We start from the raw sequence: 24,092 nt of genomic DNA on the forward strand, positions 1-24,092 counted from the left end.
ACCTCTGTGTGTGCTTAGAGACAATTATTTGCACTGTTTTCAATCCATTTTTCAAAGGCTATGTAGCCTCTCTCTGCTGGGAGAATGAGCACAACCAATCACAAGGGAAAAGTGCAGTTCAGGAACATATGCCTCAGCAAGCAGAAGGTATCCTCTGTCTGACAGCTGCTTCCCCCCTCTTTGCTGCATCTCATCTCCCCTCCCCCCCCCCCCCCGCCCCTGCAAGAAGCCATGGAGGCCAGATCTGAGAGTGATGTCCCCATTCAATGTTCTTGTTTCAAATAACCAAACACACCTTTTTGCTAAGAACTTGGGTAATTGGAAAAAAGGTGGGAGCTATCTCCTTGCCAGGGGCTGGAAGAGGCAATGCCGCTCTAAAGGGCTGTGTGATAAGACTCTAACAAGAAATAGGTTTATCTTTTTCGGTTCTTCCTCCTTGACAGGTTTAATGGGGAGAAAAGCACATCTATATCAAACTGCCTTAACTGATTTATTAAAAGATGTGCAAAATGATCAAGCTCCAACTTTTGGACAATTCCTTGGGTAGCCCTGTAAGCAAAACTTCCTACAGGTTTCACACTGAAAGAACAGATTGTGAAAGCACAGGTAAAGCTTACAAATCAGATCAGAACTCCTCTTTCAGGAGGTCCTCTTCAGTCAGAAAGGACATTATATTTGGAAATAATAAAATATGTCAAGGCACTGAGATTGCATATCTTGTAGGAGGATTTATGGACCTGAGAGTCATTTGGTGCGGGACTATGTATGTACTTCTGCATGTAAAAACTATATATGCAGTGAAGATGTCATAAGAGTTGCTAATTCGCCAATCTGCCAAAAATGAAACCCAGCTATGGCTAGCGACACACCTCAGCATCAGACAGCAGCGAGTGCCGAGCACATCCATCAGCTTTAGCAGGGAACCCGGTCCATCAGCTCCAGCAAACTGCAGTACTTGTCCTTCAACTTCTGTAGAATAAAGCCAGTGATGATCTCCAGGGGTCTCAGGAGGTTTCATTCACCTATATAAGAAAAATTATTTTAGATTCTGTATCAAAGATGTACTAAAAACCCCAAGCAAAGGTTAAGTGACTGGTTTTAATGCAAAAGTATGCAGATTATATTCTTTTACAAATGTTCATGTGGCATACCAAGTTCTCCAGGATTCGGAATGAAGTTTTCACTTTGTTAAGGGCACCAACACATGGTGTTCTAAAATAATGACAGAAATAGTTGTAGCCATATTGCTTATCCCAGAAATCCAACACTTCTAGAGAGAATGCCAAATGCTGGGCATATTTCTCAGTTGTTCAGACTGCAATGTCTTATGAAATCCCAGATCGGGGGGACACGACCTGATCCAGCAAAGGGCTGAGCACCCTTAGTCGATATAACAGGCAGCCAGGTTTTGAAGGCTGAAAGCAGCCCAGAGAGTGGGAAGGAAAAGAGGAACTAAATTGTGCATGTCTTACATTGACGGTATCTGCTTAAAGCCAAAAGTAAGATTTAAACTTGAGCGAGAGGAGGGTAAATTTTTCAGAATCTGAAAAATCTGTTCAACAAGGGGGAAAAATGTCTAAAATTTAAAGAGAGAAAGATGTAACTCTGGTCCGAATCCAGGCAGAGGCTGTATGTGGCATTATTATAGTCTCCTATATGTTTCCTAGAGGCATTGAAAGAGACAAGGAAATTTAGACACAGGAAAACATAATTATTTGTGACTCAAACAAAATAGCAGACAGTTTATGCACATACTTTTCCTGTTGAATTAACATTATTCTACTAAATTAAATTATTTTCATGCACTATTGTACTTTCAGAGGTAGCCATATGTTTTTTTCACGTTGTTTCACATGCTATTTTTTTTAGTCATCAGAACTTAATGACATAAAAATTGCTATCTGATTTGACACAGTTATTCCCCCTTGATGATACTCTTTAAGTAGAAGCATAATGTGACAGACAAGAGTGCTGAAGCTCAGTGTTTCACACAGACTTAAAAATAATAAAACAAAATTTATTCCTGCAAAACTTTGGAAACTATTCTACGGGGGAACAATTTTTCTACTCTGTAATTTATTTGCTTTCCTTTCTTCATTCCTCTACATCTAGAAGCAAGTGTATGAAAACAGGAATTTAGGTGATCAGGAACTCATTTACTCCTGCTGTGCAGTCATCACAGGAAATCATAACCCTTTCTTTTGGTAGCAGCTTAAGACTAGGGAGCAGCATAGATCAAACAAGCATTGGAAGACTAAATAGGTCTGAGAGCCATTCTGGATTTAGGGACGGATTCAACTGGAAAAGCATGCAGACTTGTATTCGAGGTTGCCAAAATCTTGCTGACAGATAATTTTGGCTCAAAATGAGGAAAGTAGTGTGAAGTCTTGAGCTGTGTTAAGGCAGGTTCAGAGCAACCAGGACGGGAGAGACTCCTTTCCATTTTGAGAGGCCACCCTGAACCCTGCTGGAAATAAGGATTTGTATCCAGGCATCCGTACCCAGGATCTGCACCACCTTACCTCCCAAGGCTTCACACGTGAAGTTTTTTGTTTAATTCATTCCAAATGTTTACTTAATGTTAATCTGGTTTCAGTATAAGCATGACATCAAGCCCCAGAGAACAATAAAAGTCAAGTTAATTCTTTGGGTATCAAAGGTACAGAAAGTTTTACATTTCAGAAGATTGCATTTTTCCCTTCCTACTTTTTATTATTTGGATCATTTGCATGAAAATAACATCCCTTTGCTTGTGAATTTTTGCCCCCATCGCTTTATTATTCACTGAGAACAGTTGTTCTTTGCATATATCATTGTCATTTGCTATTGAAATAATTTCAGTATCACAAAAAGGATGAAGATTTCAAGTGAAGAGTGAGTGATAGGAAAAGCTGATCACCTAAGCAACAGAAGTCCTGTTTCATGCCTCCGTGTCTAATAATACCTAACAAGGCTAAAAACCTATCACCGAGGGAATGATACATTCTCTTTGTTCCCAAACAAAATGTTTTTTTACGCCTTAAATAATTGCCAAAGCTGGTGGGTTGTGCATTTTTCAAGCGTGCCAGGCGTAGTTATTTATTGAGCACCAATGTCATGGTGATATAAAATGATGCTGTTGTGACAAGGACGAGTGGTCCAGGGGGTTTTGCAGCGCTCGGCACCCTTCCCCAGCGCCCTCTTCCACCTTGGCGGCTCCTTGCACCAGTGGACGGGCTGGGACCAGGGTGAGCCTCGGGCCCCGGTCCGACCCCCCAGTGCCGCCTGGCCAACCCTCTGGTCATCTCAGATGTAGGACAGGCCGAGGGAGGCCACTGGGGAAGATGCCGTGGTGCTGCCTCCGTGACCGGTCCAAGAATCTCAAAACCCAGAGACCAGAACTAAGAAAGCTCGGCAACGGCCGATGAGCAGCTCCTCGGAGGCTCCCGGCAGCCTCGCCCCGTCCCCGCGGCCGCGGGCTGCCTCCCCGCCTCACGCCGCCGGCGTCGGGAGCGCGGCGCGGCCCAGCCCTGAGGCAAACCCCGCCGGGACCTCCCCCTGCTCCAGAGGCGAGGCCGCCGAGCGCCCTTCCCCGCCGCCCCGCCTCGCCTGGCCCCGCCCGAGCCGCGGCCCGCCACCCCCTCCTCCCGGCCGGCAGGAACTGCTGCGGGCGGCGGCACGGCCCGGGGCGGCCGGCCCGGGCGGCGCGGCCATGGGCGAGGCGGAGGGCGGCTCGGCCGGCGCTGTGGAGAAGCCGCCGCTGCCCGCCGCGGCGGTCGCTGCCGCCGTTGCGGCAGCCGCGGCGGCAGCGAGCGCAGCCCCGGAGCCTGGCGTGCCGGCGGAGGAGGCGGTGGTCGTGTGGAGCCCCGAAGTGGAGGTTTGCCTCTTCCACGCCATGCTGGGCCACAAGCCCGTAGGTGAGAGCAGGCCGCGGCCGAGCCGCGGCCTCGGGTGGCGGCGTTGGCGGGGGAGGAGAGCCAGGCGCTGGGTCCCGGCGGGGGGCCCGCCGCGGGGCTGGCGGCCCGGCCGCGCTGCCGTGCTGCCCCTAGCGGCCTCCCGGGCCCGCTCCCGCAGCCGCAGCCGGCCCAGGGCCCCGGGGCTTCTCCCGAGCGTGGTGGGGCCTGCGGGGAAGGAGGCGCAGAGCTCTCCCGGCCTCCTCAGCCGCCCCTCCTGCGGGCAGGGAGCCAGCCCTCCTTGCTCCCCTCCGTCTTCCTTGACCTGCTGCCTTGTGTGCCTCCCTTCGGTTGTTTTTCGCTCAGCCTCTCTGAAAGCTCCGGCTGCGGCCACATGTCAGCGTTGCCCAGTGGGGCACCCTCAGCCCTCCTCCAGAGCAGCACCTGTAACGTAGGGTGAAATACCTGCCAGGCAGGGCTGCCCGGGGTGCCCTGTGGCTCTCCCATGCCGTATGATCTCCCTATAACGACAGGATAGAATGCTTTTTTTATTTGTGTGGCATAAGTAAAACTGTTAGCAGTGTTAACTGCACCGAGTTCTTCCCCCAGGTGTGAATCGCCATTTCCACATGATTTGTATCCGAGATAAATTCAGTCAGAATATTGGACGGCAGATCTCTTCCAAAGTGATTTGGGACCATCTGAGCACCATGTATGATATGCAGGCTCTTGTGAGTATAAAGGGTTGATGCAGCCACATTCTTATTTCTTATAGTTCAGGAGTTTAGATAGGCCAAAATCACCGGGCCTGACATACCTTTCATGTTACTAAGAATCACATGTCGTTCCAGTGAGCTGATGGGGTTTTCACCATATAAAAGTACATTAGGTGGGAAACAATAAAACCTGCAGTGGTTTGTGTTTTGGGTGGTGGTTTCTTTTTTTTCCATACTGTATTCTGCCTTTGTGTATTAAAGTTGACTAAATTCTGGTCCAGAAAAAAATTAAGTAGATATTTTAAGTGTCAAATAAGGAGGTTATAGTGTGTTTACATAAGAATTTGCCATGTTTGGGTTCCAGAAATGATCTCAAATGGCCATGAGTATTGATCTCTGATACCTTGACCTTAGTAATCAGTTTGGCAGCAGGAGCCTCCTGAGTTTCTAATGTCTGAAGCGTCTTGTTAAGAATTATTGAGCTACTAATTGCATGTAAAATACAACTTGAGATTGCACTTCTAAATCCAAAATAAAGTTTTTACCAAAGTCATTCATGGAGATCTTTCTTTTCTTTCTAAGCACGAATCTGAGATTCTTCCGTTCCCTAATATAGAGAAGAATTTTGCTCTTCCTGATGAGATGATTCAAGAGGTGAGAGAAGGTAAGATGTGAGAGCAGACTCTTATTCTTGGTTGCTCTAATCTCCTCTCAGAACGGGTAGTTTCACACAACTCAATCCAAGGCCATTCTTTCAGACTTGTGTGTGAGGTGTGTCAGGAAAAGGAAGAGTTAAACAGGTACAAGTTTATCTCATGAATTTTTAAATGAGCTGAATGAAGGAAACTGTCCGGGAATGGATTGCACTGTGTGTGCTGTTCATGTTCTCAGCATCAGCCTCTGGGATTGACCACAGCCCGAGGCAACCTGGCAGGAGAGAGGCCTCTGGTCAGATTCCACACAGTGTCTCTCATATTCTTCAATATGATGTAGATGGGATGCTCATACAGCACGAACATGTTCTCTTTATCCACGTGGATTCAACTTCTCCTGGGTGTATGCACGAGATCCGTGTGCTTTCCTGATACTGGTTTGCAGAGTGAAAGGCAAAATGTGATTCTCTGCAAGGTGATTAGTGGTTTATTGTGGGTTTTTTGCACTTTGTTGAGGCGGCTGTAATACTACATCAGACCATAATTTTTGCTAAAATAGGTGATCTGCATACTTTAATGTGGTTCGTTTTGTAGCGAGATCATTTTTTAAAGAGTAGAGGCTATAGGGCTGATGAAAATAACATTTTCTGTGTTTCATTTGTATTTAATATATCTGTGATAAAATTTTCTGTAGGAATGATGATTTCAGGCAGTTAAATAGCAATTCAGCTAATGTTTAAAAATGTACACCCGGAATGTATTTACTGAATAGCTGCAATTTCAGTAGCTGGAGAAACTTGCTTTTTGGCCATGGACTTACACCTTATGCTGGCATAACCAGGTCATTTTTAGGCTATTACTATTTTTAATACGGTTCATGTGTCTTATTTTTAAAATCATTACTTGTTTTTGATGTCCAATGCTAGATTTTTCATGAGGCTTTTTTTTTCTGTAGTTGCATTGAAACTGATGGAAAACAAAACGGGTATGAAATGTTTAGAGGTGTTTGTATAGATTCACAGTGGTTTCATTGCACTGTGAAATCATCTCTTTGTGTTTTTCCCTTCTTGTGATTCAACTACTTGGTTCTTCCAACTCTCTCTCGCGCATGACAAGCCTCTCTTTACTGTCTAATCTAATAGAAACCTCCAGCAGTGTGACAGGAATCTTAGGCTGCGCAGTGAGAGCTAGATTTTCCAAGTTTATCTATGTGTGTGTTACAGTTACCCAAGGAGGGAACTAGGAGGTTCAAGCATCTGCCAAATTAGTTCTTGTGATGCTTTAAACTATAGTGGAATGCTTGTCAATTACTAGGTACACTAAACTTTACACTAAAAATTCAGTATAAAATCATAATATAGCTAAGACATTGCGATACGTTTTGCTTATTTAGCATTTCACTTTCTTCCTGTTAATAATTCAAGTGGAACTTCTTGCCATGAGACCTCACCTTGTTCAGTGCTTTACGTGATGCTCATAGTACGCCTCGGCTGTTAGCTCCGTTTGCTTTCACAGCACTGAGGAACAGCTGAATGTTGCACTGAATAATTGTTAACATTATGCACATACGCTGAGGCTACTAATGCAGAAAAAATACATACGGTCCTTTAAAACCATCTAAGCACTGCCTAACAATCCTTTCTGTAGGAAAAGTGATGATAGAAGAAGAAGTGAAAGAGGAAATAAAAGAAGAGATGGAAACGCATGCAGGTCCAGAAGAAGGTAAATTTGTAACTCTCTACTGTGTAATACGAGATTAAAAACCAACTGTAACTCCAAGAAATTAATGTTAAAATGTAAATGCCAAATACGGTGTACATTGTGATTTGTATTCAGACTCAGCATGTGCTCATGCCAAGAACTAGGATGATTTCAGAATGCACAGAGTAAGCAGTTGCCAATGTCTGATACTTAGAAAGATTTCTCCTTTGCTCCTGATTCATACGTGCAGAGTTGTATAGCTTTGGAGTTTTTTGGTTTAAAGATGTACTTGACAAAACCCCGGGAGTCTGAAGTAATCTGAGGATCTCTGAAATAAAGTTAAGTCCAGGTTTAGTGAGCCTAAATACTCTGTGTTAGGATCTTTATAGTCGTGGGGGAGAATAGGGCCTATAAGTCAAAAGGTTGTAAGATTGTATGCTTAAATGGGAAGGCAGGCAGAGTGGTTTGTTTTATTTTATTTTATTTGCATTATCTTGCTTCTTATAAGGCTTATTTTCCTAACACTTTGCGGTAGAACAAAGTCAAATGTGAACAATAGAGATCCTGCTATTTACTGTAACAGACAAAGCCAACTGTTAACTAAGTAGTTCCATAATATTTATATCACAGAATAAGTGGTGTTTTAAGATTGAGTGTAATAAAAGATCTAAAAATGTATTTTAAAGATATATTAAATTTCACATTTTGGGTGTTCAGTTTTAAAATCTATTTATAATACCAAATGTAATGACCGTTGCTGATTATAAATTTCATAGATTGGTCCTCTGTTCTGTAAGTGTTCTTATTAAGTATTTTAATTTGAAGTGCTGTTTAATTCCACTTAATGAATTTCATTTTTAGCCTGTCAAATTACATGCCTGTCTTTAAAGCAAATAATAAAAGCAAGATGTGCCTTTCTTACAGAAGATTTTTCCTTTAAAAGTGAAAGTAATACTTAAATGGTGGTTAAATATGCTGAGAATTGACCGGTTTGAAAAGTTTTATGTAATATAAAGAAATTTTATATCACTTCTTGTTTGCCTATGTGTATGACTCTGATCTGGAATCATTACTTTGATCCTGTTTCAGTTTTTGCACCCTCTGGAAGTTTAGGAAAAACAACTGAAAAGCCAAGCAGCAAAGAGAAAGAGAAAACTTCATCAGATTCTGGGTCCAAAGAAGGATCTGATAAGAGGAAGCGCAACAGAGTCACTGAAAAGGTCTTAAACGCAAACAGTAATCCTTCCAGTCCAAGTGCTGCAAAACGACGCAGAACATAAAGCAAGCTGTGAAAGAGAGAACTAATAAACTATGGAACATGAGGAGGGAACAGTAAAAACGAGTAGCAGGATAGTCGCTTCACAAACTTTTTGAGAAAGGAAAAGGTATCTGAGCCAGGTATTTGAAGAATCTGCACATTGGCTTTACACATGCAGGACTTTGTCTTTCATAACGTGTTGTCAGCCGCGAGTAGCTGAGCGATGGCTACCTTCTCAGGGCGCCGGGGAGAAAGCTGGCAGCGTGCAAAGGTTATGCGTATGTAACAATTCCAGTGGTTGCATTTCAAACGAGTAACAGGCTCTGTGTCAGCAGAGTTTGTGAAACAAACACTCAGTGAAAAGCGTAGGTTATTTCTATAAGTTTTGGGTCGTTTTTTCTGCCTTTGCGTTCTTGCTGTCTTTGCATATCACAGACCTTCTGTGAGTAATGTTGTCTGGCCATTTTACTTACTGCAAACGTAACATTTGTGTCAAATGTCTGAATTCATCAGGCCAGTAAAACTAAAATGATTTTAAATACAAATAACTACTGAGTTGAAGTACTCTTTCGCTGTTTGCTGGAGGAACCTTTACTTCTTTCACCCTTAGTGACGTAACACTTTTCAATCTTTCTAAGTTTATATACCATAAGTGAAGTGAAAATGATAGTGCCCCTAGAAGAATAATAAGTATCCTAAATAAAATATCCAGTGACGTCACGTGGTTTTGTAAGGGCTCAGCTGAGCTGCGCATGAACCTGGAGATGTTGCTTTGTCCATTTGTACTATAGTAGTATACAAAGTGGGGTTTGTACTTCATTATTTATTTTTTTAAAGCAGTTTTAGTAGATGTTAATGGAATTGGTATTCCAAATGTTAATTTTGTTCTACAACTTAAGAATCTTACTGACATTGTAATGCTTATCTTTTATATGCTAGAATATTAACATTTGATAGAAGTTACTATTTTTGTGTTGTGACAAGATGGACCGCGATCAACAAGCACATGTTGAATGGTGAATGAGGTAGGCTGAAATGTTACTGAATTTGTTTCACCATATTAACTATCAGTTAATAAAAAAAAGAATTACTTCTTAATCTGCCAGTATTGCCTTCAGGGTGAGGAACTAGGCATCTACTAGTTTTTGCTTTTATTCTAGGTACGTAGCCAAGTTCTTGTCTGCCTTATTTGTTTAATTTGTTTTATACCAAGAATAAATTTGACTTGTCTTTATTTTACTAAATGGTAATTGTTGCATAAATTGATTAAAATTTGGCCCAGCTTATTTTGAAAGTTGTTTAGGTATCTTGTGTCTTGAGTGAAATTGGTCAAAACTGCCTACCTGGTGGGTTTTCCCCTTTTTTTACTAACTTTGTCTGGATCTTAGGATCTACTGCTCTGTTATTTCTGTAAGTTAACTGATAAGAAATCCTGGCCTGAGGAAGCAGATAGGTTGCTGTAAGTCTCCGGCATAGAGGATTTTCTCTGTTCTAACTAGCATGATGCAATTGTGAAGTACTGACTTGAGAAGACAAAGCTTTTGTTGCAGTCTTGGAAGCTCACCTGTTCACCCTCTGATACTCACTGGTGAGCGCTGGAAGGTCAGAACTCCATAGGGATGGCTGCTATAACCACTTTTACAGCGTGATGCAAGCTCACTGTTCTAGGGTCTGAAATAGTGGGGCATAAATTCCGAACCAGAAGGTATGAAATGCCATGAATTGAGTGCTGTGCTCTGAGTGATAAGCCTTGCAAAAGACAACCTGCCTGCTGGAGAGCTCCATGGGGCTCTGGTTCGTGGGAGAGATGCTACAGGTGTCTTGGCGCTTTTCTGGGTGGGTAGAAATCAAACTATTCTAGCCTTACGTGAGGAATCTCCTGGTTTTAATTTTGACATTCAAGAAGAATGCTCAGTTAATTTATTTGTTGGTGCTGTCAAGTTGCAGAGGTTGTAATCATGTATCACTTACAGATCTATCTTCTGTGTGATGTGATAAAAGGTGAATGCCTCCGAATTCTTAAGGAAAGAAGAAAACTTAAAAGTGCTGTTTGTTTTGTTGTGATCTACGTAGATCTCGTCCATAAAGTGCAGATTTTCTAACTTGCAAGTCTCACGGCCTTGTGGGTAAATCCTTTTCATCCAGGGGATTCTAGTCTAAATTTTTTTTGCTATACCAATGAAATAGGTTTTTTTATAGCTTGAAGTAGAAGTGTGTCAACATTAATGTGTACAACATTAATGTGGTACAATCTCTCGACACCATCCTTGAAGCTGGAAAGGTCCACTTGGGATTTCAGGGTCAATCCAGCAATATGAATTTTTTTTAGGAATTTGTTGGTTGCAAAGTTAGACATTTGGAAAACACAAATGCTCTAAATGACCCGAGTGCTGCAGCTCTCTTTTCCTCCCTTCCCTTTCACCGAGTCCTGGCTTCTTGGGAAGATTGTTGTGTTATTCATTTTCCTGTAAGAGGAATATTCCCTCGCTCAATGGAAGGGGTATGTTTTTGCCGCGTGAAGTTGTTGCATCCTCAAGTTCCGCTGAACTCCTTGCTCTGTGAGGAAGAGGAAGGCTCCCACAGCTCCGCTATCTCGCGCGGCCTGGGGCGGAGAGGGGTGCACAGCCTGTTCGGGACCCCTCACCCCTACCCAGCGCCGGGGTGGATGGGAAAGAGCAGAATTACGTTTCCTCCTTTTATTTTTTCCCCTCAGGCGGGCAGCGGGAAGGACTCCGGGAGACCCGGCGGCGGCCCCGGCTGCGTGAGGGAAGGGGGAGACGGAAAGGGGCGGGCTGGCGCAGGGAGGGCGGGAGCGCGCCGGCCAATGGGGCGCGGCGCCGCAGGAAGGGGGCGGGACGAGCGTGCGCTTCCTGCCCCCACGTGGCCTGGCTTTGTGCTGGGCGCGCGGCCCCGCCGCCCCTTTCGCTTTCCCTTTCCCCTTCCCCTTCCCCGCTCCCATGGCGGCCTGGCTCGGCTGCAGAGCGGAGGAGGGCGAGCCGGAGGACGAGGCGAGCTGCTGGAGGTACGACTCCACCTGGGAAGAGGAAAAGGAGGAGGAAGAGGATGGCGGCGGCGATGAAGGCGGCGAGCCGGAGGGAGCGGATGCGGCCGGCGGGGAGGAGCTGGTGCCGAGCTGGGCGCGGGGCTCCCGGCAGGCCCAGGTGGGTGCCGGGGGGGCAGGGGTGCCCCGGGGCGGGCGCGGGGCGCGGAGCAGGCCCTCCGGGGCGGGAAGGGGGGCGGACGCTCGTTCCCCTGCCCGCCCCGAGCCCCGCAGCCGCCCCCGGCCCCTGCCCCGCGCCGGCTGTTGCTCGCTGCAGCTCTTCTCCGTTCAGATATTCAATAGCTGGGTCGGTACCGTGAGAGCTGCTGTAGCCCTTGGGATTGTCTCGGATACTTCCCCTTGTGCGACCGGTGTTGCACGCGTGGATCTTCCCAGGCCGCCTGCTCTGTGCTGTCAGGGCGTTTGGTGCCTGCTCTCTCGCATCCTGATTTACTGTCAGGAACTGGAGCAGCTTAAAATACTTACGAGAAATCAAAAGGTTTTTTTGCCCTGGCAGCAATCACTAGTGTACAATTTTCTCCTCATCTTGAAGTCAATCCTCAAAGAGAAGAGATGACCTGATCAGGAAAGAGCTCTGGAGGTGGTGAAGGCAGAGGTTGTGACTTCATGACCCCTTAAGCTTTAATTAACTGCCGTGAGCTGGCCTTTAATATTTTTTTCCCCCCACCCCTCCCTGTGGTCTGGGTACCTCACCCCATAAATATCCCCAGTTCAGTCTTCTGTGTGGCACCTGCCAGTTCGCCACGTTCTGGTGGCCACGGGGCTTGGTGTTATGACACTGATGTCCTTCAGCAGCTCCTTGCTTTTAAGTTTTTTATTGGCATCCTCATCTTTGTATGGTGGCCTTTTGTACTCTTTCATGCCTTCAATAAGAAGTCATCGCATAACACCTGCTTTCAAAAATTAGCTGCAAGTTTTTATTTCTTTTAGACATGTTTTTTTTTCCTAGGGAACATATTAAAAAGCAACTCTGAAAACAAAAAAGATCCGCTGATGCTTTAAAAACTGCAGGTACGTGTGCAGTTGCAATTGCTGAGGTAGTGCTGCAAAATGTGGACACTTACCTCCAGTGCCTTAGAATAATGTTGATTTGAAATAAAAGGAACTTGTTAGTCTTATGAGGTTCCTATCTTCAGCATCAATGTTTTTGAGTTTGGTGTTGAGCATCAGTAATTTCTTCTACAGCGTTGCTTTAGCAAATGCAAACCTGTGTTTTTCGCTCTTTCCTGGGTCAGTCAAAACCCACAACAGTCCTTTAACTCCTCCCCTTTCTGGGAAACAGAAACTAACCCTTCACTTGAGTTTCATTTCAGCGACTCATCCATAATCCATATTCTTAGAATATAAGTAGCAGATAAAGCTTTCTAATTAATATACTTTTAAAGGAGTTTATAAAAAATTTAAAGTTTAATATTAAGCATTGTTATTACAATAACCTCCCTTTAAAAAAAAAAATCATGCAATGTAGTATTCCAGACACTCATGTCTTCCTACAAAAACATACACCCTATACTTTGCAAACAAAATCAACGTTTAAATAGAGCGGATGGAAATGCTCATGCATGTCTGTGCATCTTCATGGAGTTCACTGCAGGGACTGTAGTTCGGCCTTACCTGTGCATGTAGGTCTGTGAAGGGTCGCAGGTGTTTTAGAAGGAAGAGTTGCAATACTTAAAGGAAGAGGCAGGGATTTCCTCTGAAGTGATTTGCATAGTTTGAGGGCACGCTGTCAGTTTTCTTTTGAACGTGGCTGGAATTCTCGTTTTGTTCACAAGTTCTAATGTCTTTAAAACATTCAGATTATTCTTTTTCAATGCATTTGTTCTTCAGATTATTTTTTTTCCTTAAAGCAACTTCTAGATTGCCACAATGGTAAAAGCAGGGACCGTCTTTCACTCCAGGGAGTGGACTTTTCAAATTTTGCCTTACAAGGGAGGATGTTGTTCCTGAGAGTTACGGCTTCCGGAATGTTGTTCTGTATCTTTAAAGAGGCATTCTTCCTTCAGCGATGAATGGGTAGTCATCTCTGTCAGGGCCTGAAAAATTTTTAAGGGCAATAAGCGTGAATACAAAAACTCCCAGTAAATCTTCTGCTCTCCATTTATGCCTTTACAACCTGCCAAAGGCATGAAGCAGGTTTCAAAACTATTTCCTACTTCTGCTTGTTTTGCACTAATTCTCATTCTTCTCCCCTCAGCCAAGATTGTGTGCTTTATGACTGGACCTGCTAATGCTTGTGTTCAATACTGAGGTTAGAGGATTTTTTATTATTATTTTCACTATGCACTTTTAAAACCAACAGAAATTCTACTTTTATCGTTGTGTCTCACTTGGGGCTCTGCAAATACTCCATCTTTGCAGTCTGAAATTCCTGCAGATGTGTCTTCTCAGCTCTTGTGCATTTCAGTGCGTTTTGCTTCTAGGAGCAAGCCTTGAAAATCTCGGGGTTTGTGCTCGTTTTAAAAAGGTGACCTCTTGGTCTGCTGTAGCGCCTGGGTTCACGTTGCACTGCTCGGAGCGGTGTTTTAGTAACAAGCCCTGTAGTTCTACCTTCAGAACTCTCCATCACCCTTCTAGGATTCTGTTGTCCTTCTCATTACTGTGTCTTGTTCACAATCCGCATGTTCTTTCATCCCTTTTGATTGGAGCTGGTTTCCAGTTTTCAGCCAAATATTGTTTGTGTTATCCTCGGCCATCTGTGTTCTCTGCTTTCCTCACGCGCTTTGCACAGCGATGCATGTTCTGACCGATGCGTTGCAGGTTTGGAGGGAGAAACCCGCGTAGAGCGCTATCGGTGTTGTGAAAGATAGGGAGGTTTGACTTAGGCACTTCAGTTTGCCTTTCTAACCTGGAGGGAAAGGGAAGGTTATATTTCTGTGTGGCTTGAACAGAAGTTTATAGAGACCCAGGAGCAACACCTGCTTGGAGGGAGGGCTGAGTTTTGCTCTTTTTGCTTCCCCATCTTGTTCTCTCTAATGGTGTGCTCCGGAACGCCTTTCTCCTGGATCTAGCTTCTTCCTAGACAAGCCTTGTAGCACCTCGCACCATTGCGTTCCATCTGTCTCTGTATCTACACTTACTCTTCGGCAAACCAGTTCTTTTTCAGAATTGGAGCCAGTCTACTGTTAGCCTGTCCCACCTGACTGCGTTAAAGGATGTTATTTTAGAACATTAAGCGTAAAGAATATCTGGAAAGTGATCCTTCTCTAATTGGGAAAAAATTTTCATAAATTCCACAGGTACCAGAATTTCATACTTGGAGTTCAAAAGTTATAATGAAAAGCATCAATGAATTTGAGTGCTAAATCCCAGTCTCAGCTTACATCTTGACCAAAAGAATAATATCAAGCGTTCTGGCTGAAAGTATTTCTTAATCTTGTGTTTGGGGCCACTTGTGGTTTTTTTTTTTCCAAATGTTAGCTGTGTAGCAAAGCTTTTTATGGTTGCGTGCATTTCTGCCGTCTGGGTAGATTCTGGGGGTGGACACCACTGCTTGGATTTCTAATCCCGTATGGGCCGTGTGGCTGTGGGAAGTTCTACCACCTATTTTGGTCTGTGTTGGCATGTATAAAATGGAAATGTGTTGTGATGTAGAAAGGCGTTATTTTAGGTCATCACAAGTTACTACATTAAAAAAAAAATATTTGAGCTTTATTTAATTCCTGTCACCAAAGTATGGAGGACTCATGGTGTGTAAATGTATATTTAAAACGTAATTTTTAAAAACTTCTGCATTGTTGACCTCCCTCTGTGGATAAAGCTTTGATCGCCCAAATACTGTGCATGCTTCATAAATTTCAAGTATTATCCATTCAGCAGCCCTGCTGATTGTTGACTTCATTACAGCGAGGTGTTAAAAAATCTAATCCAGTTTCTGCCTTAATAATTAATGAACCAGTGATCTGTAATCACTCTTCACTAAAAAGTGGCTTTGTTTTTTATTTTTCTCTGGGCAAGTGAGGTTAGGAAGTATAAAATGAAGTTAAACAAAATAACTTGGGAGAGCATTTGCTGCTTCTTTCTTCTAAGTTTCTTAAAATGCTTATTTTGCAAGAGTCTGCACATCATCTCTCTGTTCCACAAAGACCCTGCTCTTGCTGTGGGCTGGCGTTGAGTGATCTACCTGCACTGTGCTTCGCACTGGGTGGCTCCTTTTAATCATGAGAAGTCTTGTTCATTGTGGTGGTGCTGCCTCAGGACACTCTTAAGCGCTTTCGTGGTTTGGGACAAGGTGGTTCAGCACTCGGCAAGATCAAACCTGTCTCTGTTGCTTGTGAAGTGTAACAAAATCTCTTACCATTGAAGTAACCCACTGTAAAAAAAAACAAAACAGTTAAAATGCATTTTAAGTCAAGTCATACTTTCAACTTTAATTTCCATGAAGTTCAGAGGAAGAAATGAAGCTGTTCTTTGTGATATCTGTCTAAATGCTACATTTGCAATGAATCTAGTGCATCTGTGTAGCGAGGAGGAGCTGACACCTAACTGTCAGGTGGATGTGGCACCACAGGTTTTTCTCTATAGCAATTTGAGTTATGAATAAAATCGAGTGAATTCAGCTGTAACTAGGTAAATCTGTCACTTGGCAACTAATAGGGATCATGTGAGTCACTGCTGTGGGTAGTCTCATTTCATGTGTATTTTTAAAATTTTATTAGTGAAGTTTGATTTCAAACTGTTTCAGCTAAATGCCTTTTATTTGTAGGAGCAAAGATCAAATTCATCACCGCTGTCTCAGAGGGGTTTTCAGGTAGGATTGATATAAAGTTTAGTTACTTGGAGAGATGAGCAATAATGAAGATGATGATTGGAACAGAAGTCCAATAAAATAAATGTAATGTGACCATGTGGCTCTGTAATTGTGCACTGCCTAATTCAGCATGATGCTAAATCAGCAAGGCTGCTCTTGAGCATAAAGCAAAGATGAAGAAAACGTTATTTCAGTAATGTCTACAGGGAATGAGAATCTTGAATTTAAGGGTTCTTTCTGCATCTTAAATTCTACAATTCTGAAGTCTGATCTCTGTCTTGACTCGGGTATGTACTGACTCGGAGAGAGACAGGCAGGGAGGGCTTGTCTTGTTTTAGAACCTTTTCAGTGAAGAAAATTATTTCTTACTATTCGGGATTTCCAGCTAGTTCTGACAGTTTCTATAGGAAAACCCAGCTGGGACAAAGATATACATAAAACATGACAACCTTGATTAATAAAACTAGAAGGAAGAAGAAATGTTTTCATTAAAGGAGATGGTGTGAACTTCCTCTTTAGTCCAAAGCGGTTTTCATGAATGCAAAAAAACGACTGCAGTCACAAACTGGCTGGTTTTTGGGGTGCTGGGAGCGCCGAGTGAGCGCGCAGGAGGGGAGCATGTGTGAGAGATGCTCAGTTCAGTCAGTGGATTTTTCTTTTTTTCTTCCCAGAAGACAACTTTATTCCTGATGTCTGATCTGGCTCTTTTCTCTAGTTCTCAGGCAGACGCAACTGGAATGCAGCAAAAGACTTGCAGAGATACAGACATCATTACCCGGTATGGACTAAATGATGATGCACATATTTTTGTGGCTCTTCCTCATCGCGTGATAAGTTTAGGAACACTCTCTAGGTTTCAGGGCACCCTTTTGTCTTTACGTTGACAGGCTCAGAACCTTTAAAGGATTCATTTGTGAGGGAGAAGGGATGATGTGCATGTGGGTGCATCAGAAACGAGCTGTTACTTCCCAAAACACATTTCAAGGATTTAGCTTGAAATGTTTAGGAAACATGAGAGAAGGCAGAGAGGTGTTGAAGTGAATCTGCCTTTTAAAAGGTTGCTGCTTGTTGATTTCTTGTTCTCATCTCCAGGGTTTGATAGAATCAGAAAATGATGAGGAAGAAGAGATGTGGAACTTAAGCTTTTATAAAAATGAGATTTGTTTTTTGCCCCAGGGTGAGTACCTTGTATGATGACTGTTTGATGCAACTCTGCTGCAGCTGGTTGAATTGGTGAAAGAGTAGCTTGATCCATGTGGGCCAATTATTTAAAAAAAAACAACAAACCAAACCAAATGCACCACCAAAACAAAACAACAAAACCCCAAACTAAAACCAACAAAAAACCCACCAAGAATTTTTATTTTAAGATGTCCTTGTCGCTGTTGTATGTTCCTTAATTTTCCCTTTGGTGGTAGAAAACCTTGAGTGACTGGCTAACTTTAATTTTCATTTGGTGTCACTTCTTCTTGCCTGACTTTTTCCTTTTCTTTTCAGGTTTGTATATTGAAACTCTGCTTGAATCTTGGTGGGACAACTATGAAGTTCTGGAAGAAAATCATTCTTACATACAGTGGTAAACTGTCTGCATGAATATAGTGCCTCTCCTTAGTTGTGCCTCTTGAGAGTCAGTTGTATCCGTGTTCCTGAATTCAGCTTCCCGAAAGGCCCAGAATTACTCTTGAGTGAAACCTGTGTCCACTTTATTTTCATTGATTTATATTCTTCTGGAAACAATGCAGTGGAAATCCTGAAGACAGAGGGTTCCAGTGCAGCAGTGGCAGTCGATCTGAGTTGTGCTTGGTCTTACAGCATGCTGCAGACCAAAGTATTAGCGAAGCGAGAGAGATCGAGATAAGCAAAGTATGTTGTTATCATTGGTGTAGACAATGTTTTTATGGGAGGAATTTATTTGTCATGTAGTAAACTACTACTGTGTCCATAGGGATGTGAGGTCTCCAAGAGGTGCCTGTGATATCACAATTTTTGGAATCTTTTTTAGTTTTAACAAAATGGATACCCTGGGTTGGATGTCACCTTTGCTCATCTGGGCTGAACATTTTTTTCCCTTCAGGCTATTCCCTTTACGTGAACGTGGGATGAACTGGCGTGCCAAACCACTCACGCGTCAAGAAATCCAGGTCTTGAAAGCTTTTGTCTTGGGGGGGTTTCTGGGTTTGGATTTTTTTTTTTTTTGAGATCTGAAGAATGTTAGGATTTTTCCTAAATGCCTTATATTTGAAGTCTAGATTTTTTTTACATTGCTTCCTTGGGGCCCTAGTGTGAATGGAGCTCACTCAAGCACTGTTAAGCATTTGTCTGTCTTGTGTCTGCCAGTAGCTACCCCAGCAAATGGAATGATTAGTGATATAATCAAGCCTTGATTATAATTCAGGTGCCACTTAAACTGGGGCAGGTAGTTAGGGAGTTGCGCCTTGTGCTCATTGGTCTGTCTTGTTTTCAGGCATTTAAGAAGTCCAATGAAGTTATGCAACGGTTTAGACGTGCTTATCAGCTCATGCTGAGATTTTATGGAATCCTGCTGGTCAATGAGGAAACTGGAGAACTTAAGAGAGCAGAGAATTGGGCTGAACGATTTCAGAACTTGAATCGGTGAGTCTGTCATACTGCTGGTCATTTACTACAACCAGGCACTTCTCTGAGTAGAAAAAAAATCAAAGTCAAGAAAATCCTCAGCCCTTGAGGAATGGAGGCTTTTGTTGATAAACAAGTTTGCTAGTTAAGGTATTTTTAACTTGGCTCAGCCTCTGACTGTAGGTCATCACACTCTCTTGTTACTTTAATAAGTGACAAGTATAATAGGGAAACCAACTGAGACTGGTTTTCTTTTGTATCTGGTGCAGCTGGTAACAGCAGGCATTCCTCTTGTTGATATCCTGAAGTACAAAATACAGACTTGGAGATGTTAATATTCACTCTAGCAGAGCTTGTGTTTAAAACCATATTTTAAGCAGGAATCACTGAAACATTTTCACAGGCGGCCAAATTGCCTTTGTAGTATTCTGTTAAACTACAAAATAGGAGTCTTTCCGTATGCTTCCCTGATTGATTATAAAGCTGCCTTAATGTGTGTAAAATGCTTTGAGTCCTTGGTTGAAAAGTGCTCTGCAAATTGATGGTAATGTTTTTATATTACTGCAGGTTTTATTATGGAGGTAGTAACGACCCTTCATATTCTAGTTCCCCCAATGATATTAACAAGGTCTCTAAAAGGTCTGGGAATACTCTCAAAAGAAAAACTAACTTGAAGACTGTCAAGTATTTAAAAAAAGCTGTGCCTAGCTTAAGTCCCTAAGTCATGAATTTCTGGCAGCATCCTTACAGGCCTGTAGTCCTATGCTTTCCTACAAGCTTACCCTGCAGGGTCACTGTCAGGGACAGGGCATTGGGCTGCGGGGACTTGCATGTCTGACCCAGTATTGTGGCTGTTATCGACTGGTGCATGATGCAGAAAGCCAGAGCCTTTCCAGCAGTTGAGGTTATGAATCCAAGCAGTCCAACAGGGGCTAGGAAGGTACTGCTAAAGGCAGAAAGCAGCAGCAGTAGTAAGTGCTTTAAAAGTAAGCTCACCTATACTCCCATCTGCATTGTCAAATAGTCTTGTAGATCACAGACAGTAATGCACTAAACATTTTGCAGGTACCCTGGGGATTTGTTGTGACTTCAAGCTTGTAAGACTTACTTTAAAACTTTGCTTATCTGTTTATTTCAGGTTTAGCCACAACAATTTGCGGATTACGCGCATCCTGAAGTGCCTGGGGGAGATGGAATATGAACACTATCAAGTGCACTTGGTAAAGTTTTTCCTAACAGAAACTCTTGTTAAGGAGACGTTACCAAATGTCAAGAGAAGTGCCTTGGATTACTTCCTGTTCACCATCAGAAGCAAACAGAAGAGAAGAGAACTAGTCTACTATGCTTGGCAACACTTCAAACCTCAAGGCAGCTTTGTATGGGGACCGCATGACAAACTCTTGAAGTACAGAGCATGCTCTGCCAAGTCACAGCTGCACCGAAAGGCTGAAGTCAGACAGGAAACTCCTGATAAAAAAAGTGATGATTCTGTGGAAAAGGATCAGAACCAGTCTCCAGAGGAAGAACAGAAAGCTGGAGATGCTGTAGACTTGCAGCCTAAAGTGAACGATGAAGATGTAATAGAGAAGTTAAGTGAATGTGTTTCGAAGAGAGGGGATGGTGAAGAGGCTTCATCTACCCAGCAGGAGGAGAAGGATATAAACAGTGAGACTGAAGACGTGCAAGGTACGGCAGAGAATGATTGCACCAAGGAGAGCAAGAAGAGAAAACTGGATGCAAATATGGCAGACGCTAGTGGGCCGTTGAAAAGCCCTACTGATATTGAAAACATTTCCCGTAATCTGGGAGAATGTGCAATTGATACAGAAATCCCCTCCTCAGTTCCACTCTTACAAGCAGAAGAGGACCAGGAAACACTGAAAGAAGACAATGCAAGCATCAAAGACTCAACAGCATCAGAGACTGCTGATGCAGCTGTAAAACGGAGGAAAGTTGATAAAAGAACATCAAGAAGCAAAACATTCAACTTGGCCATAAACCTGAACATGGGGCCTTCGGCCTCTAGCGCCAAGTTAAATCCATCTGTTGCAAACACTGAGGCTGAAAAGGAAAATGCCAGTGAGAAAAACGCAACTGTGGTAGTGACAAGTGAGAAGGGCGACAGTGATGCAAATGTTGGGGATGTGAGACCCCTGGTTGGTTCCAGGCTCCCCAAGACTGCCTGGACTTCTCCAGTAAGTGATGGCTTGGAGTCCAGTGGAGATCATGTCACAGCAAGGAATGATCAGCATCACTGCAACAACACTCTTCTGGGAGACGAAAGTGAGGTAGACAGGGTAGAACAGCATGAAAAGGCAGAAAATGCAAGTGAAAAAGGGCAAGCAGAAGTCCCAGGCAACAAACAAGTTCCAGAAAGCCTGGAGCAGAGCATGGCATCCACTTGTCTTGAGGAAGACAGTGCTGAGGTTGCAACGCAAAAACCTGAAAGCTCTGAGCATGCAGCAGAACCTGATGAAGAGCAGGTAGCAGCAGAGTGAGACCAGCATAGCAAGCGGAGATGATACTGCCCTAACTGCTAGGCGCCAGCTTTAGTGATTTGGATAGCACAAGTACAGGGAAGAAACTTCCGTTGCGCTGATCCAGACTAGCCCCCGTTGGACTTTCACCCTTCCACACCTTTTTAATCATCTGTAGTGACTTTGCTGAGATCCAGCCCTTGGTTACCCTAAAAAGGCAAACTCTAATTTAGTCATCTTCATGGACAGGCTGCGTCCTGTTCCTGTTTTTTATCTGATATTCAGGACTGTGTTGGGGTAACAGGGATTTTTGCACTTTGCTTTCGCTCTGCTATGTCCCTTCGTCAAGAGAAGAGGAAAACTAATTTGTTTCCTTGTTTGAACTGATCAAGTATTTATTAAATACATGATTTTTAGTGTAAGACAGCGTGACCTAATTTGCCATGCCTTTCTATTACGATGTAACTATTTCTTATTTTGAAAGGCTGTACCTTCCCAGATTTATTCCTGGCAAAGATGCTGCTGCGTGTCTGCTTCAGAGGGCATCAGTCATTATTTTTGTGACATTTGCCTGAAAGAGATAAGTATATGCATTTCACATCATGTAAGAGTGTAATTGCCTCTCCTCCTGTAAAGACAATAGGTTTGACTTTAGACTGGGATAAATGCAGAGCCAAAACCTGTCTCTGACCAGTATTAACCTTTGTGTTCAGATGCTGTTCTCCAGGGTGCAAAGTGCCGATTAATTTGTTCTGTTTATACCCTGCAGAAGTTGCTTCATTGTGCTTGTTAGAATTGAGAATATGAATTGTCTACTGGTTTCTAAGAGAAAAAGCTTCTTCAGACTTTGTATAAAGCTGTTCAGAGCTGCTCTTGCCCAGGTTTTTCCACCACTTTCAGACCCTTGGTAGTCTTCGCTGATTCAAAGGCCTGCCTTCCTCGATTGCCAGAATAAACCAAATATTTGTCATTACATCTTTTCAGGCTCTGCCATTAATTTGCAGTTGCCTGTGGGGCTGTCTTTTCTGCAGGCCCTTTGCATGAAGTTAGATGTGTCAAATTGAACCCACTTCCTAGTTAGGGCAGAATTGTTTTACCATTAATGATCAACATGTCAGTGAGGGCACAGCAGAGTGGAACATGTCTGGAAACCACTGGGCTTTGTGGGGCAGTTAATTGAAACTTTAATTGGAGGGGGTACGCTTGTCTGGTTCATTTATTTACAGCCCTCAAAAATTTACTTTCAGACCTTGCCAGCTATTTGCCTGCCTTAATGTTCCTGACCTCCCCATTAGCTATGTTGCCTGACTGACTTACACAGTATTCAACCAAGTCTGAAGGAGCATTAAACAATTTAGCACTTTCGCTCCTAGAGGTTTACACCAGAGGACCCGTTTCATGAAGCGGAGGAAAGAGTTTCCCACAGCCAGAAGGTCTGGACTCGCTGTTTGCTCAGATTGTTTGTTTTACTTTTGGGGCTTTTAGGTGCCTGTTGTTTTGCGTAGGAGATGGCTAGAGGCTTGCCTGCCTTGCCAGAGAGCAGATGCAGTAGCCTGTGCAATGTTAATGTTTTTCCTCTCTCTGCTACAGCTCTTAAGAAGCTTCACCTTTCAAGGAATTTCATCGGTGACTTGCCTTCCCAAACTGTAGGTCCTAATCCAGCATGCCACATACGTGTGTGTGGCAATAGAAGTCTGCAAGCTTAACATCTGATGTTCATGGTCACACACATGCTGGGAAAAGGCTTTGTTTTTAAAAGACTTTTTTTTTTCATATGGAAAAAAAGTGAGTTAAATAGCCAATAGAATACGCTTAACTACAGAGATAAATACTTGAAGATGTTGAGTGAAATTCTTTCATAAAAGATTGATAAGAAATTGCTAATGGTGGCTTTTGTACAGATTTATAGCAATTTTCCTATTTAATGAAGTTTTCATTGTGAATATGTGCTCAGTTGGGGCATAGATCATATGTGTTGTTGCAGTGGCGTATGGTTTGTTTTTGTGTTTAATGGGATTTCACTGTGAGCCCTAGTCTGGAGCGCTCAAACCAAACCGTTCCCTATCGTGATCAGGTTTAGAGTTTCAGCCGTAGGTGTTTGCAGTGAGCTCACAGGTTGTTTTCCAGCACTCAGAGCTGTGTCACAGAGTGTGTTACATTCATGTCACCTATTAAAGCATGACTTTAATGCATACCAGTTTCCACTTACGTTTTTTTTAATCTTCGAGGAGAGGACGTGACCATATACCTGCGCCACCACCATCACACGCTGTAGCCGTCTGCTGTTGCTTGGGCACCTCCAATGAGTGGGTGCATGGGGCTGTCCAGCGTTCCCAGGCAGAGATCTGGTGGGCTCACCGTGAGATAAACCTGCTGCTTGTTCTGTGTGGAGATGATGCTCAGTCTTCCCCACCGCTGTAAAACGTGGCCAGTGAACGTGGGGAAAAGACACCTGCCCCCTTTAATCATGTGGTTTGAAATGTTTCGGTCTTGGCTTCGTGCTGTCATCCTCCCAAGTGTGTGTTGTGATGCTCTGTAGAGCAAGCAAGGACTTTGCTTTTGAGCAGCTCTTGGGGCTAGCAGGCAGGAGGGCAGCTGCCCAGCCTGCGTAGGGCGGATTTAGTCCAGCGGGCCTTTTCCCTCAAGACTCAAGCACAAGGGGTGTCTTTGCGGTAATGGTTTCTGTAAGGCGCTGCGTCCCTTCAGCGGTGCTCCCTCTGCCTGGGGGTGTGGAAGGAGAGGGGGACCAGCCCTCTTGTTCTGTGGGGAGCTTAAGGTGGATGCTCCCAGGGCTCTTCCCTCGCTGGTCACAAGCAGGCTGCTTGCAGCAGCCCTCCAGTCCCTGGTTTGCTACGAACAACGTGCGGCCGAGGAGTCTGGACCTGCTTTGCCTTCTCTCTTGCCATCAGTTGGCCTCAGCGCGAAGCAGGAGGTACAAGCTCCATGCAGAGCAGTTGCAACTGCACTGCTCTCTCTCTGCGGGGCTTGTGGTGTCTAATAAAGCATTCA

General features: G+C 43.6%; 2 protein-coding genes across 3 annotated transcripts; both read left to right on the forward strand.

The window, feature by feature from the left end:
- Positions 1-3,388: 3,388 nt before the first annotated feature.
- On the forward strand, positions 3,389-9,486 carry MRGBP (MRG domain binding protein). Its single transcript, XM_064465380.1, has 5 exons — positions 3,389-3,896; positions 4,482-4,603; positions 5,171-5,252; positions 6,889-6,963; positions 8,032-9,486. The coding sequence occupies exons 1-5, from the start codon at positions 3,404-3,406 to the stop codon at positions 8,220-8,222; spliced, it is 963 nt and encodes a 320-aa protein (XP_064321450.1). The 5' UTR covers positions 3,389-3,403; the 3' UTR covers positions 8,223-9,486.
- Positions 9,487-11,065: 1,579 nt separating this feature from the next.
- OGFR (opioid growth factor receptor) lies at positions 11,066-23,275 on the forward strand. Of its 2 annotated transcripts, XM_064465382.1 has the most exons (8): positions 11,250-11,361; positions 13,459-13,512; positions 16,727-16,789; positions 17,104-17,188; positions 17,509-17,587; positions 18,086-18,152; positions 18,476-18,624; positions 19,745-23,275. In XM_064465382.1, exons 2-8 carry the CDS (start codon positions 13,492-13,494, stop codon positions 21,102-21,104), a joined length of 1,824 nt encoding a protein of 607 aa, XP_064321452.1. In that variant the 5' UTR covers positions 11,250-11,361; positions 13,459-13,491; the 3' UTR covers positions 21,105-23,275. The 2 variants fall into 2 exon arrangements, with proteins under 2 accessions (XP_064321451.1, XP_064321452.1); XM_064465381.1 differs by lacking the exon at positions 13,459-13,512 and having other exon boundaries at positions 11,066-11,361.
- The last annotated feature ends 817 nt before the right edge of the window (positions 23,276-24,092 follow it).

Source organism: Phalacrocorax carbo, chromosome 14, assembly GCF_963921805.1.
Source record: "Phalacrocorax carbo chromosome 14, bPhaCar2.1, whole genome shotgun sequence".
Classification (NCBI taxonomy): Eukaryota; Metazoa; Chordata; class Aves; order Suliformes; family Phalacrocoracidae; genus Phalacrocorax; species Phalacrocorax carbo.